Below are 13,249 nucleotides of genomic sequence, written 5' to 3' on the forward strand. Positions count from 1 at the left end.
TAATGTTTTGTTTGCATGCTTGTGTTTGTTTCTCACATGAATGGGCAGTTAATAGAATATATGGGAAGAAAAAAGAAAGAAACCGAATTTTTATGTTTTCTTAAACTCGGTCGTATGACGTCGATATATCGAAGAAGTTTACTATTTGTTTTTACTTTTTAGGCAACCGGTTCAAAAATGTGGATAAGTCAAACCTATGAGACAATGAAATCGCGTTGTGTCTATGAAATTCAGACAAATACCACGCTACAGACGATTCAGATGATTGGCGGCAAGACTTTAGGAGAATTAGGCCTGAACAATCTTTGTCCAGGGACACGTGCGTGCAGTGGAAATGGAATATGTAACAATGGTGTGTACAATAATCTGATTGATATAGATTGGGTTTTCAATATTAAAGCTTTCTAACCTCCTTGATGACAATCCAGCTTGTAGCTGCAAAATTTTTCAATTATGTATTTGCTTATCATTAGACAAACTTCATTCTAGTTTTGGCTGTTTTTTTTTTTAATTATGTTGAAGTCGAAGTTTTTTGTCTGCTTTGTATTATCAAGTTTTAGATTTTTTTCTAAGGACAAGAGCGTTCCTATAGTAGTTCAATTGGTTGATTGTACTTATAGTAATAAAATCGTTAAGTGAGTGTCATTCCTTCAAGGTATGTGTGAATGTGATGAAATGCATATATCAGAGGACTGTTCCGTGAATATAGCCAGACCCCCAACAATCTTACATATACAGAACCATGGTTTTTGTTCACGTGGTACCAACTGTAGAAGGCTTGTGGTGTACGGTAGAAACATACAGGAAAGTAATCAACTGTTTTGTCAAATAACAAGGTTTTATGTAAGTTTAATATCATTTATATCAGTTACGTTTTAAATGTTTTAATTCCTCATGGACGATTATGACGATGTTCTGATGATTGATTAAATGATATTGGGAGAAACAACTGGGCAGTAAATTTAAACTTTTTATCAGACAATTTATTTTCCCTGTTAGATAATGCCGTAGGTGTTTGAAACTATACCCAGTGTTATCATTTTTCAAAACAAAATGTGTATCTTATAAGTCTGTGTGTTGTTCTGCAGTTTTAGCTGCTTTTGTTGTTTTTATAATGCGTAGCAACTTGTTTCTTCCGAATTCATACATATATTTATGAATTAATAGTACCGTAGAAATTAAAGGCAGAAAAGTAACATAATAGAAATTTCAGTACTAAAATAAACATTTGGTTTTCATGTAAATACAACACAAGATTATAAACTTACATTTTACAATCATATTTCTATATGATATTTAAATTTGAGTAAAACATGTATGTATAAGGCAATGAAACTTGCTAAGATCATACTTGGATTTGAAATAAAGTTCCAGTTGTTTGAAATCAATTCAGTGAGAGCAATCTATATTTTTTTTAGAAAATTTAATCTCCTTAACAATAAATTGTCTAAATTAACGCACTTCATCAGGTAATTGACTTTCAATCACTTGAAGATCAACCCTGTCACCAGAACATCAGAACTGTGATGTAACTTATACGTTTTCATGATCTATTTTGTAAAGTATCAATGATTATTTTAAAGTATCTGCTACATTTTAACTTGTGCCGACCCATTAAAAGAAAAAGATATGTTATTTGAATGGCGCCTTCTCTACTTTCCTAATTGATTGACCTTCTTATTTCTATAGTTAATGCAAATTTAGATTTAGTTAGTAAACTGCTTATTTTGTATAAGTTAAAGATAGAATACATAATTACATCTTTTAAAAGGTTATTAACCAAACACACAGTACTGCTACAGTAATTGGATCAACGATTTTTATAAAGGCGACTGCCATTTCATTAATGGAGGTAGAATGTGACTTCAGCAATTCAACTATAATAGAAAGCTACGCATCATACATTATCAGGGGATTCGTGGTGGAAATAGGATATAATAGAAAGAATTTCACAACAAAACGATTGAAATACTATGAGAACCATTCTGAATGTCATTTAGCAAGGGGCGGCGAGTATGACCGAACTTTTACCATAAAGGTTAGTAGCTTGACCTCATGCTTTCTGTTCAGTGTACATTGTAGGCATAAATATCAAAATGCGCGAAAAGTGTAATTTCAATTACTTAGTCACAGAGGTCTGTTATTATTGAAGCGTCAGCAAATACGTCAAAATCCAAAAATATGGCCCAAACATGAACGCATGAAACACATTTGATCTACGTACACAATTTAGCGAGCAGAATAAAAATGATTACACATAAAAACTGAAGATAAGGGAAACAGGATGTCACACACAAAAAAAGTAAATATGAACTCCCACGAAAAATTGGGATTGACATCATGTGCTTCGGAAGCTAACCATGTCTTGCTCCACAAACGGCATCCGCCATATTGCAATTGAGTATAGTTCGGTAATAATCTAGCAACAATTATGCAGCTCGATGTGTCAAATACTATTCATTTCAACCTAGTGTCATGATGTAAATGTAGTAAAAACTTGAATAAAAAAAAAAAATACAAAATTAGTTTAAGGTAACAAAACATCACAATACGCTATGATCAATTATTTTTTGATCCGCCAGAATTTGATAGTGAATTTGATATCACAAAGTAATAAATCATGCGATAGAAATTAACTTAGGGCAAAAAATTTAATTGAAGATTTAAACAAAAATAAATTGTATATCTGTCTGAATGCTTTTACACGATAGCACAACGTTTAGAAAAATGAGTTAAATAACAGATTCAATAAAATGTCAAATCTTGTGTTGGCAAAACGGCTTCAAAAAGCAGAAAGACGAGATTTGGTATAAACCACCGAGAAGTAATAAACTTATGGGTATAATACAATGTTACAGTACCTCTTCGCCCATTCTCTTGATAATTATCACTGTATTGTTTTCTCTGATAGAATGATTCATGTTTCATTGGTGACAAATGCTACAAAAACGGTACCAATAATACAAATAATGGGTATGAGTTCTGTGACATAGAACATTCTCAAACGGAATGGAGCTTTGATAAAAGGGTAAGTTTTTGTGTTTTTTTCTTGTTTTACAAGTTTCATTAAGAATTCAGTACATTGTAGTTTGGACAATTTTTGTTTGTACAAACATGTAGTAGACTGAGAAAACCAAGTGAGAACCAAATGTTAGGACATAAAACGAATGTATGAACAGAATTAACAGCGAACATTACCAAGCTGAGATATTTTTGATAATAGTTTAGTTTTTATAATATAATTATGTGATTTGAATTGAATTCGACTGTTATTTCCAGTACAGTTAGTTTTTAATCTGTAGCCTAATTAATAGTATAACTAGTATGTAGAACAATGATTATTCTTGTCCTGTTTCCGTGACTATTTATTGGTGTTCTAACTGGCAGCGTGAAATTTGTAGATATGTTTCCTTGAATTTTTTTGGAAGTAGTTCTGCTTTGTGTAACTTTCAGTCCAAAAAGGAAGAGAATGAAAATTAAATTAATTTGATATTTTTTACTGATTTTCTAGTTATTACAAGTTATTAATTATTGCAGACAATTTGTAAAATTAATGGAACATACCATCCTAAAAACGAACAGGGAGGAGACAACCAATGTCTGTTGTGTAATCCAGATATTTCATCATCTCAATGGACTTTAGACATGGTAAATATTTTCATTTAATCAGGAAAATGTTTTAAGATACCGTTCATCTTAAGGGCCATGTAAGCTAATTTCATCGTCGTCGTTTTTTAAGACTCTTCTCCTCTAAAACTGCCGGAGCAATTAGAACCAAATTTGGTTTGAATATTTCTTTGGGTATTCTTCATTGATGTGATGTGTAGATTTTGGATCGGTCGAAAAACATGGCCGCCGTTACTGAAAATAGAATATAGGGGTCAGACAGAGGTTTTTCGCATATATCCCAAAAAACCGTTAGGTATAGCCCAATCTGTCATATGGTCACTGTTTTTAGCATGATGAGATCTCCAAAACGGTTAGATTTAGATAATACTAGGGTAAACGAGTCCGGCATGATGAGAACTATCTGTTGTCAAATTTTATTAAATGCCCTTTTTCGCTATTTCTAATGTTATTTCTTTAAAAAAATCTCCTCCTACACTACCTGACCAAATAGGATTGAACTTCTTGTGGACTTTACTTAGGGTATTCTTGTGGGGATTTTTGATCCGTCGTAAAACATTGCCGCTATTACTAAAAACTGAACGTATGGGTCAGACAGAAGTTTTTTCACATATATCTCTAAAACCGTTAGGTATAGCCTAATTCTGAAATATGGTCAGTTTTTGGCATGATGGGATCTATCAGTAGTCAAACCTTCGTGTAAATCTGTTCAAGTTATATTCGAGTTATTGCCCTTTTACGGCAAGAAAAACATGGTCGCTTTTACAAAAATAGAATTTTAGAAACAGGTTAGCGATTTAGGCTCTTTAGAACCTCTAGTTTCTTAATATTGTAAAAAGAAGAAACCATAACAATAACATAAATGTGATAAATTTATTTGAATTTATTTGACGAAACTTTAAGACGGATAAGGAGTCATGGCCTGCATCATGAAAACTGATTTGTTCAACGTGTCATAGTTTTCCTTTCCTCTTTCGTCTACCCCGGACTTGCATTTTATTAGTAACTCGGCGGGTGTCTCTAGAAAAGCAGAGGACACTTACCCTACCGGTGCACCTGGTCCATGCTCCCAGTTTTTAGTGGAATTCGAGTTGCTCATTTACTTGTGTTAATTTATATGTATTATTTTAGTTACTGTATGCTCTTTGTTGCGTTTATCTCTTTTCCATGACTGGCCTTTGTCCCTGAATTATATTCTTTTGATTTCCACTAGAATCTTAGTTCCCTTGATTACTCTTTGTAACTATTGATAAAAAATAATTATATACAATATGTATACTGAAAACAGCGAATTATCAAGTATTTCCCGTGTAATTAATGTTTATTACTCACACGTGAAACAAGGTTTCTGTGTATGTATAATTATATTTTGTTCAATTTAAAAACATATCTGCATTTACATATGTTCGTCTTAAGCGATGGTTAATTAACATCAACTCAGCGTTACATGTATATGATATTTCCAGGACAAATGTTACATTAACTCAAAGTGTTTAGAGAGATATGTTCAAAATCCAAACGATAAAGACGAATACTGTGATCCTATGGTTAACCAATTCCAGTGGACCTATAACGGTGGGTATAATTTTGTGATAACCTCACTGTGGTTTGGATTGTTTAGCTGAACTTAACTTTTATAATTAAGTAAACCCTTTTACCATATCATGGCTTGATTTACAACGTCATTGATAGTCTAGATTTAAGAAGATCAATCTTTTCGTATAATTGGTCAAGGTTTCGTCTGAAATCTTGTCTTGTCTAAAAGTTATATATTATTTGTTGTTGTTTTTTTTTAATTAAAGAGTCTTCCCTTCTACCGGAAGTACGAACGAATTTATCAAAAGTACACCAGACCCTGATGAACGTTGACATTGAGAAGCTTTACTTTGAGTGTTATATAGACATGACTAGACTGACATATAAATGGTACAAGGTTACGTGGTACTGGGCAGAAAACCATACACTTTCATTAGAGGGTAATATTACTCACCTGAAACAACTTCGTTTGACAGAAACATATTTCAAAACATTAGGAACAAATGTAAGTGTATAAATTGTTATACCATAGTTTTGTGGAAGGTATATAGTGATCTTGATATCTGTCCATTCAGCCGTTCGTCCATACAAAGCTTTTACAGATTTCTCTATAACTACTTGTCAGAACTACTTGATATTTGTCAGATTCTTAATACAGGTATGTCATATTCAAAATTAAGTAAGACAACAAACACTATCACACGACCGAATCATTTTATTTGATACTAACAACTGAAAGGTTTCATTTTTGATCTATATTAGATCAAATATTAAATGACGAAAATTAAAAAAATACTTTTGAGTTATTGGCTTCATTTCAGGTTAGCTGTAACATTCAAGGAATGATAAACTCGACAGATTTAAGTGGAACTATTCTTAAGAGTTTGCCATTTTTTGCCGGCTTAGTTGTGAGTATTCAAAATTGAAATTATAATATAAAATAATTATAATGATAAAAGTAGTTAAAAAAATATTTTATTCTTACATGCTTGTAATAATGTCATATGGTATATATCACAAATTAGCCCTCGCATATCTAAATCAAATGTAGAAAGGAATGTCCATGTTGCCAAATAATATATACAAATTAAATTTTAGGTTGAAGAATCTATAGATGTACAAAAAGGTCAGACAGCTTATCTTAAGTACCACTTAACAGTACCATTTGGATGTCTGTCCATTGGAAATATAGTTCCACCATGTTTCATCGAGCTAAATATGTTGTCTCCAGAAACAACGAAATCCGACCAGTGTTACGGTGATGTAGTCAATCTTCAACACTGTCGTGTTAAAATCTGGAGGGAACATTGGAATGACAAATACAATTTAACAATTAAACACCGTGGCAGGCAAATGTATGGTGTGTATCCTAATATAATTAATCTGAAGCTCCATACCTCTAGTGCTGACCATCCACTCTGGGATACAACAAGGATACCAAACATTCGGGTAACAATTTGTTGTTGTCTGCTTCCTACGAAACTAACTTTTCCTCTTTTCCTATATGGTACATGGAGTCTTCCCAACTTACTTATTTAACAAATTTGTATCTATCTTGAAGGTATATCTTATTTTTGAATAAATTTGATGAAAAATCATTTAACTGATCCTGATATTTGATAATTATACATTTATATTATTTTATTTTGTAGGTGAACGTCCATGACAGATTAAAGAACTTTCAACAAAAAGTCTGTTCGGCATATAATGCACATTTTACAACATTTGATGGGTTGTATGTAACTATGCTCATATTTTGTATTTGAACTGCCTTTATACTGCATTACTTTTTATTTACATTAAGGTACATGTAATTGTGAGAATAGTTTATTCTCTCTCCAAGATCAAAATCAATCAAGTTTTTACTTAAAAACAACATAACGTGATGTACAAAACATTTAACAGGAGCACTCTGTACTGAATAAGAAGATTTCATTTTTGTTTTTCACTAAGACATGCACAATTAGTCTAATATCGTGAGTATAATAGAATTATGAAATTGGAGGGCTTGATTCAAAAGTCATGAGCATGTCACGTCTTCTTTAACGCGTATATGTTTAACATATTTTCTTTTTTCTTTTTCAATTACCTGTAAAAATTAATATTTCAAGGCGTTATGAACATCAGCATGACGGGGTATTTACGATGTATCGACACAGAATGTCTGAACGACACATGATGGTATGTTTGGGTGCTATTGTAGAACAAATTTTGATGTTTCATTTTTCTTTCTTTTTCTTACCATATCAAAGTTTTTCAAGCATGCGATGGTTTGTGGTGATATTATGCTGAAGCCATATCCACAATGAGAGTAGAGTTGTTCAAAACGTCTTTATTACCTTTCTCCGTTTTCCGTTTTAATTCGGGTTTGATATTATGTCTTCCTAAAAACCAGAGAACGCTTATGTGTTTCCTAGCTTTAGTTTTGGCCCCTGGGTTATGGATATTATACTCTCTATCTGTTCTAATCGTGGTTGCTTTTACTTTGTTCTTCTCTAATATTTGTCATCATTTTATTTATTTTCAGTTGTTCGCCATGTTGAATTTTCAAGTTAAGCCTTAACGTACGAATTAATTTAAGATATGTCTCCATATAAATGTCGTCATTTCGTTACTGAAATTCGTTGGTTTAGTTCCTTGATTTCTGTTGCACAGCATACAGTAAAAATGAATATATTTGTGAGGTTTAGAACATTATTGTCATCAACCTACTAAACATATCTCGACATTTAGATGTTTCACTAATATTTTGTTCCAGGTTCAAACGCAATATACAGCATGTGATGAAAGCAAGTCATTGTACTGTATTTGTGGAGTAACCATACGAGCTGGGGGTGAAATCTACGTTGTCAACTTCTGTAGTGGACAAAACCTCATACAGTACCTATCATGTCAACAGAAACTTCTACAGGTTGTTTCTGGTGAAAATGACAATAAGAAGTACAAGGTAATGTATTAATTTTACAAAGGTGACATGTCAACTGTAGAAATTAGCTGGCATTATTGTTTTATTTGCATGTATTTTTATTATAATTTTGTGGTTTAACTACACAGCACAAAAATATACAAGATATGATGTAATGAAGTAAATATCTTAATGAAACAAGTTCTGTGGAATTAAAAGATCAATTACAAAACAGATAGCAATGTTTTGAGACTACCGAGACATAATTCTTCTATGCATCACGGTCGTATGATATACATCTAAACATCTTTTGGAAATTTTCTATTCGATCTTTTCCTAATAAACATGTTCTAGTATTTCAAGTACATGTTAAATGTATCTAAGATTTTTGTTTACATATAATTGCTTGACATCTTTTTTTCAAATGATTAAATAGTTTACATAACAGAATACAATCATTAAGATTTTATTGCCGGACTCAAATATACCAACGGCAATTGTGTCAGCTGTAAGCTATAGTTTGTTTCTGAAATACAGAGAACCACCATTCAACAATGTTTCTCCTCTTTATCAAGGGTATTATTTAATTGATAGATATTATCCATTTTATCAAGAGTATGAATTCTGTTCACTCTTCATGTGTGAATTATATTCAGGATATTATTTAATTGTATAAAGTAATATCCTGTGTACAATTATGAATTCTTTTCACTCTATGAGAACTAATTCCTAGATATTATTAATAATGTAGTATGAAATAATATCATGTGTACAATTAGGAATACCTTTAGCTTTTTAATAGTAAAGTACAGTAAATATCATTGTTCAAGTGGTGGAAACAATTTAAAAGGTGTGGAAAATTTTTATAGTGAAATAATATCTTCCGGAAAAAAATAATGTGAAATAATTTCCACAGGATAAGATTTCATCCGGATAGTATTATGTCTTACATACACGCTGCACTTTGTAGGTAACATTTCCAACAGGTACTGAAGTTATGGTCAATATAAAGTATATTGGTGTGAGCACATTCATGAATGTAGAAGTCCGAGCGTCGGATGGAGATTTCAACAATACAGAAGGTTTATGTGGAACACTTAACAATAAGTGTAGTGACGATATGACCCTACCAAATGGAACAATGGATAAAACAGCTAATCAATGTGATAACCAAATGGATATTGGTTTGGAATCCCATTTCTTCTCTCAATCTTGGAGGTATATATATGAGAAATTATTGAGTACAATCATATGGTTTGATACAAGAAGTAATGTTCTCATATTTTGATGTTTTATGAAATTTAATAAGTCACAATAATAACACATTTTAAGACAGACATCATTATTACACACTTAGATACACAAAGCTCAGAGCCCGATGTTGTTTTGATGTAAATGAGAAATCAAATTGATGGAAATAGGTCATCTTTTCAAAAATCATTTAATGCAGAGTTAATTCTGCATAAAAAAATATCAATTAAGTAATATCAAATTACAACAAAAATAAAACATATCAAATGAATAAATGACATCAGCAAAGGAGGGGGAGAAACATTCTCCCAAATCAGCAAAATTAAAATATGAAATAAAATTAAAATAAGTAAGGAAGGTGTGTGGGTGGGTTACCAATTTTCAAACCACAATGGTTTTTTTTATGTTAATTTGATCTAATGTTATTACAGTTTGTTAGTATGCTTTATTGTCTGTTCACCAGGGTTGAACATGAAAACTTATTTGACTTGGAGAGTAGAAGACACATCGAGCTTTGGAATGATAATGAGGAATATTGTAGCTGTCCATCGACCGCTGTGTCAGATAAATTTGAATGTTCAGCTATGTCAGCTGTGACATGCAATCAGAAACAAGGATATAAGACAATTGGAGATGCAACATGCACATTTACAAATGATACACATTTAGTCTTTGATCGGACAACTGATGTTACCGGAAATCGGGTAAAACTTAACATTGACATATGTAGAAGAGAAACTGAGGGTAATAAGTGTTATTTTAAGATATAGAAGTGATGTAAGATTTATTATTAACCAACTGTCCAAAACACGTTAAAATATGTCAAAAACTGATATGAATTCAAACCGCGCATCTATACGGGACCAATATGAAAAAAAGAGAGCCAATATGGATCAAACCAGGGCCAATACGGCATCATAACTTCCGGTCGTTTGACACCGCCATTTTGAGTTAGAATTACATTTCATGAACTTTGATCATCAGGACTAAAAGCTGCAGAAACTAAAAAAATATTTATTACTGATTAATGCAAATAAACCTACATGTTTTTGTAAGACACGAAAACAATTGTTCTACAAATCATCTAGTTGAGTTGGTTAATAAAAATGTCAATAAATATGTAATTTCATATTCGCCCTGTTATAGGTTTTTGTCAATCATATTGGCCTTGACAGCCGTACTGGACCTCGGCGATGCCTCGGAACCAATATAACCGCCTCGACCCATATGACAAACCTAAAAAAAAACTGAAAACTGATTTATTCAACGGATCATAGTTTTCCTTTCCTCGTTTGTCTACCCCGGACTTGACGTTTTATGAACAACTCGGCGCGTGTTTCTAGAAAAGCTGAGGACGCTTACCCTACCGGTGCACCTGGTCCATGCTCCCAGTTTTTAGTTGAGTCCGAGTTGCTCATTTGCATTTGCTACTTTGTTTGTATGATTTTAGTTACTTTATGTACTTTGTTGTGTATGTCTGTTTTCCATGTTTGGTCTTTGTCCCTGGAATGCATTCTTTTGATTACCGCTATAACCTTGGTTCCTTTGATTACTCTTTCAAACCTATAACAGGGCCAATATGAAATTACATATTTATTAATATGTAGTATTAACAAAGATTATCCTTGATTTTATATTATTGGGATCATATTCTACAGCATGATTCATTAAGATGTGTTAAATATCAATTGATTAAATAAATTATTCCCTATTTTGAGGTTATTTAATCACCATTATTTTTTTTATTTAAAGGTTGAATGGAAAACCAACGAAACATTCACATTTTCAAAGGCAGAAGAAATGTGCAGAAGTACAATTGGAAATAGTACCGCTTTTTCTGCCTGTTCTGAAGTTCCAAATATGCCTACAGAATATTTCATAAAGATATGTGCCCTAGAAATCAAGGTAACTAGTAACTTACATACTGTTTAACGATCTTTTAATCAAATAAAAAAACATAAATTATTCAGAAATTAATGGACTTTATCGAATGCATTGGCGTTTACCTGGAAACTGATACATACTAAGTATTTCATGCATTGAATAAAGTTGTATTCTCATTATGTTCATCTTGTTTTCTTCTCTAGACGTCCGCTTCTATCAATTGGATTGGCTACACTTTAGATACATTGAAAGTCCGATGTCTGTCAGAGGTCCAATGGAATGGAACTTTGAACTCTCCCGTAGAGGATGGCCTTCTATCAGTAACCGATACTGTAATTATGTCTATTTGTCCTGGTAATCCTGAATGTAGCGGTCATGGCAAATGTATAAAAGGTAAAGTATGGGTTTTTTCTTCAAAGGACATTTATTCCATAAAATAATCTATGGGTCAAGTTAGAGATTTTGTTGTAATAAAATGAAAAGTATATCAAATTTAATTGGTATTGTTGATAATGGTGTTTTTAACATTCATTTGTGGTCACCTATTGATGCTTTTTTACATATTTTTCGAGTTGTTTGGTTTAAATCATTCATTCACTAGAGTGAATAACAGTTTATCATCAACAGCATGGCGAATTATTTGTTAAAATTTGTTAAAATTTGGTAATATAAAAATCTTCCAATTTATAATTTTTTTTCTGTGTGTTTTCTAATATCAAAATCATTACATTCTTCCTGTTAAAATACTTAGGTGTATGTGTTTGTCACTCCGAATATATGTCGGATGACTGCTCTATGACAAAGACTGTTCCTCCAAAGATACATGGTGTACGTGGGAAAGGATTTTGTGATCGGAGTGAGATCAATTGTGACACGGCTTTTGTTGTTGGAGAGAGAATTGAAGAAAGTAATGAAATTTCCTGTAAAATATCCAAGCATATCGTAAGACATACTTTCTTTTAGATCTTACAATTCTTTCATATAAATGTTTCTGAGGCATTGCATGCAAAACAAAACATGAAAGTAGAAACAATTCGTTCATTTCCAATATGCAGACACTTTGGTTTCATGAAATGTTTCCTTCTTATGTTTCATACTGGTTTGTTGTTTTTGCTTTCCTTGCTTTTTGTCTCCCTATATCTCTTTTCATTATTCTATTTTTTCCTTTAGATTCATCCCGATGGCAGCAAGACATTTAAGGGTACAACGATAGTGAGTGGAAACTTAGAAACACTTGTAGAAGTCCATTGTCCCTTAAAATCTCCGAAGCAGAAAAGGAGCGCACAAGTGGACGAGGTAGCATTTGTTGAAGTGTTCGACATCAGTGTTGGATATAACAGAGACAGTTTCAGTGCACCACATAGAGTATATGCCATGTACTCAAATTGTCAGGAAAAGATTGGAACTGAAGCCGATCCAACATTTAAATTAAAGGTAACATTGGAAAGATTCGCTAAATGTTGATAAGAACAAAAAATTACATTTTTTCAACAGTATGAAAAAATAAAAAGATGCGTAAATAGAAGAGGAGTCTCAACATTTTGGGTTTTAGGGTGCATAGTTCTGTAGATGATCTAATATCTTGTTTTGTTTGCAGGATAAAAAGTGTTTCATTCAAGAAGAGTGTTATGATCAAGGACAAAGTAATGTTGACAATGATTTATTTTATTGTGATGCTGATGATGATCCTTATGGCTGGTCATTCGACAAAACTAAGATGTGTTTGATAGAAAATCAACACTACTACATCAATGATACAGATTACCAGCGTGAATGTTTATACTGTAATCCGAGTATCTTATGGTCCAACTGGACTTTAGCAGAGGTAATCAAGTTAGTTAACTTGCCTGCATACCTTCTAATTAATCAAATTAATAAACTAGCCTGCTTACCTTGTAATCAATCAAGTTAATAAACTTGCCTGCATACCTTCTAATCAAGTTAATAAACTAATTGATCAAGTTAATGCCTATACATTACTCTTTATACTGTAAGACGACTACTGTGACTAATATTCCAACCTATTTTAAGCATGCGACAATTTCT

General features: G+C 32.2%; 1 protein-coding gene across 3 annotated transcripts in view; it reads left to right on the plus strand.

The window, feature by feature from the left end:
* Nucleotides 1-13,249, plus strand: part of LOC148615703 (uncharacterized) — a 53,482-nt gene that overhangs the window by 37,710 nt on the left and 2,523 nt on the right. Inside the window, exons 28-46 of one of the 3 annotated variants that reach the window (XM_088582205.1) lie at nt 163-352; nt 656-843; nt 1,772-2,038; nt 2,912-3,028; nt 3,538-3,648; nt 5,094-5,202; nt 5,430-5,668; nt 5,985-6,071; nt 6,262-6,612; nt 6,816-6,898; nt 7,275-7,344; nt 7,922-8,110; nt 9,039-9,286; nt 9,783-10,023; nt 11,072-11,224; nt 11,407-11,596; nt 11,955-12,145; nt 12,374-12,637; nt 12,801-13,028. In XM_088582205.1, the coding sequence (XP_088438331.1) occupies nt 163-352; nt 656-843; nt 1,772-2,038; nt 2,912-3,028; nt 3,538-3,648; nt 5,094-5,202; nt 5,430-5,668; nt 5,985-6,071; nt 6,262-6,612; nt 6,816-6,898; nt 7,275-7,344; nt 7,922-8,110; nt 9,039-9,286; nt 9,783-10,023; nt 11,072-11,224; nt 11,407-11,596; nt 11,955-12,145; nt 12,374-12,637; nt 12,801-13,028 (3,516 nt within the window). Of the gene's footprint in view, nt 1-162; nt 353-655; nt 844-1,771; nt 2,039-2,911; nt 3,029-3,537; nt 3,649-5,093; nt 5,203-5,429; nt 5,669-5,984; nt 6,072-6,261; nt 6,613-6,815; nt 6,899-7,274; nt 7,345-7,921; nt 8,111-9,038; nt 9,287-9,782; nt 10,064-11,071; nt 11,225-11,406; nt 11,597-11,954; nt 12,146-12,373; nt 12,639-12,800; nt 13,029-13,249 lie in introns of those variants that run through there. The other 2 variants (XM_088582206.1, XM_088582207.1) reach the window with 2 other exon arrangements.

Source organism: Perna viridis, chromosome 5 (assembly GCF_037379345.1).
Source record: "Perna viridis isolate PV_CMFRI_1.1 ecotype Kerala chromosome 5, ASM3737934v1, whole genome shotgun sequence".
NCBI lineage: Eukaryota > Metazoa > Mollusca > Bivalvia > Mytilida > Mytilidae > Perna > Perna viridis.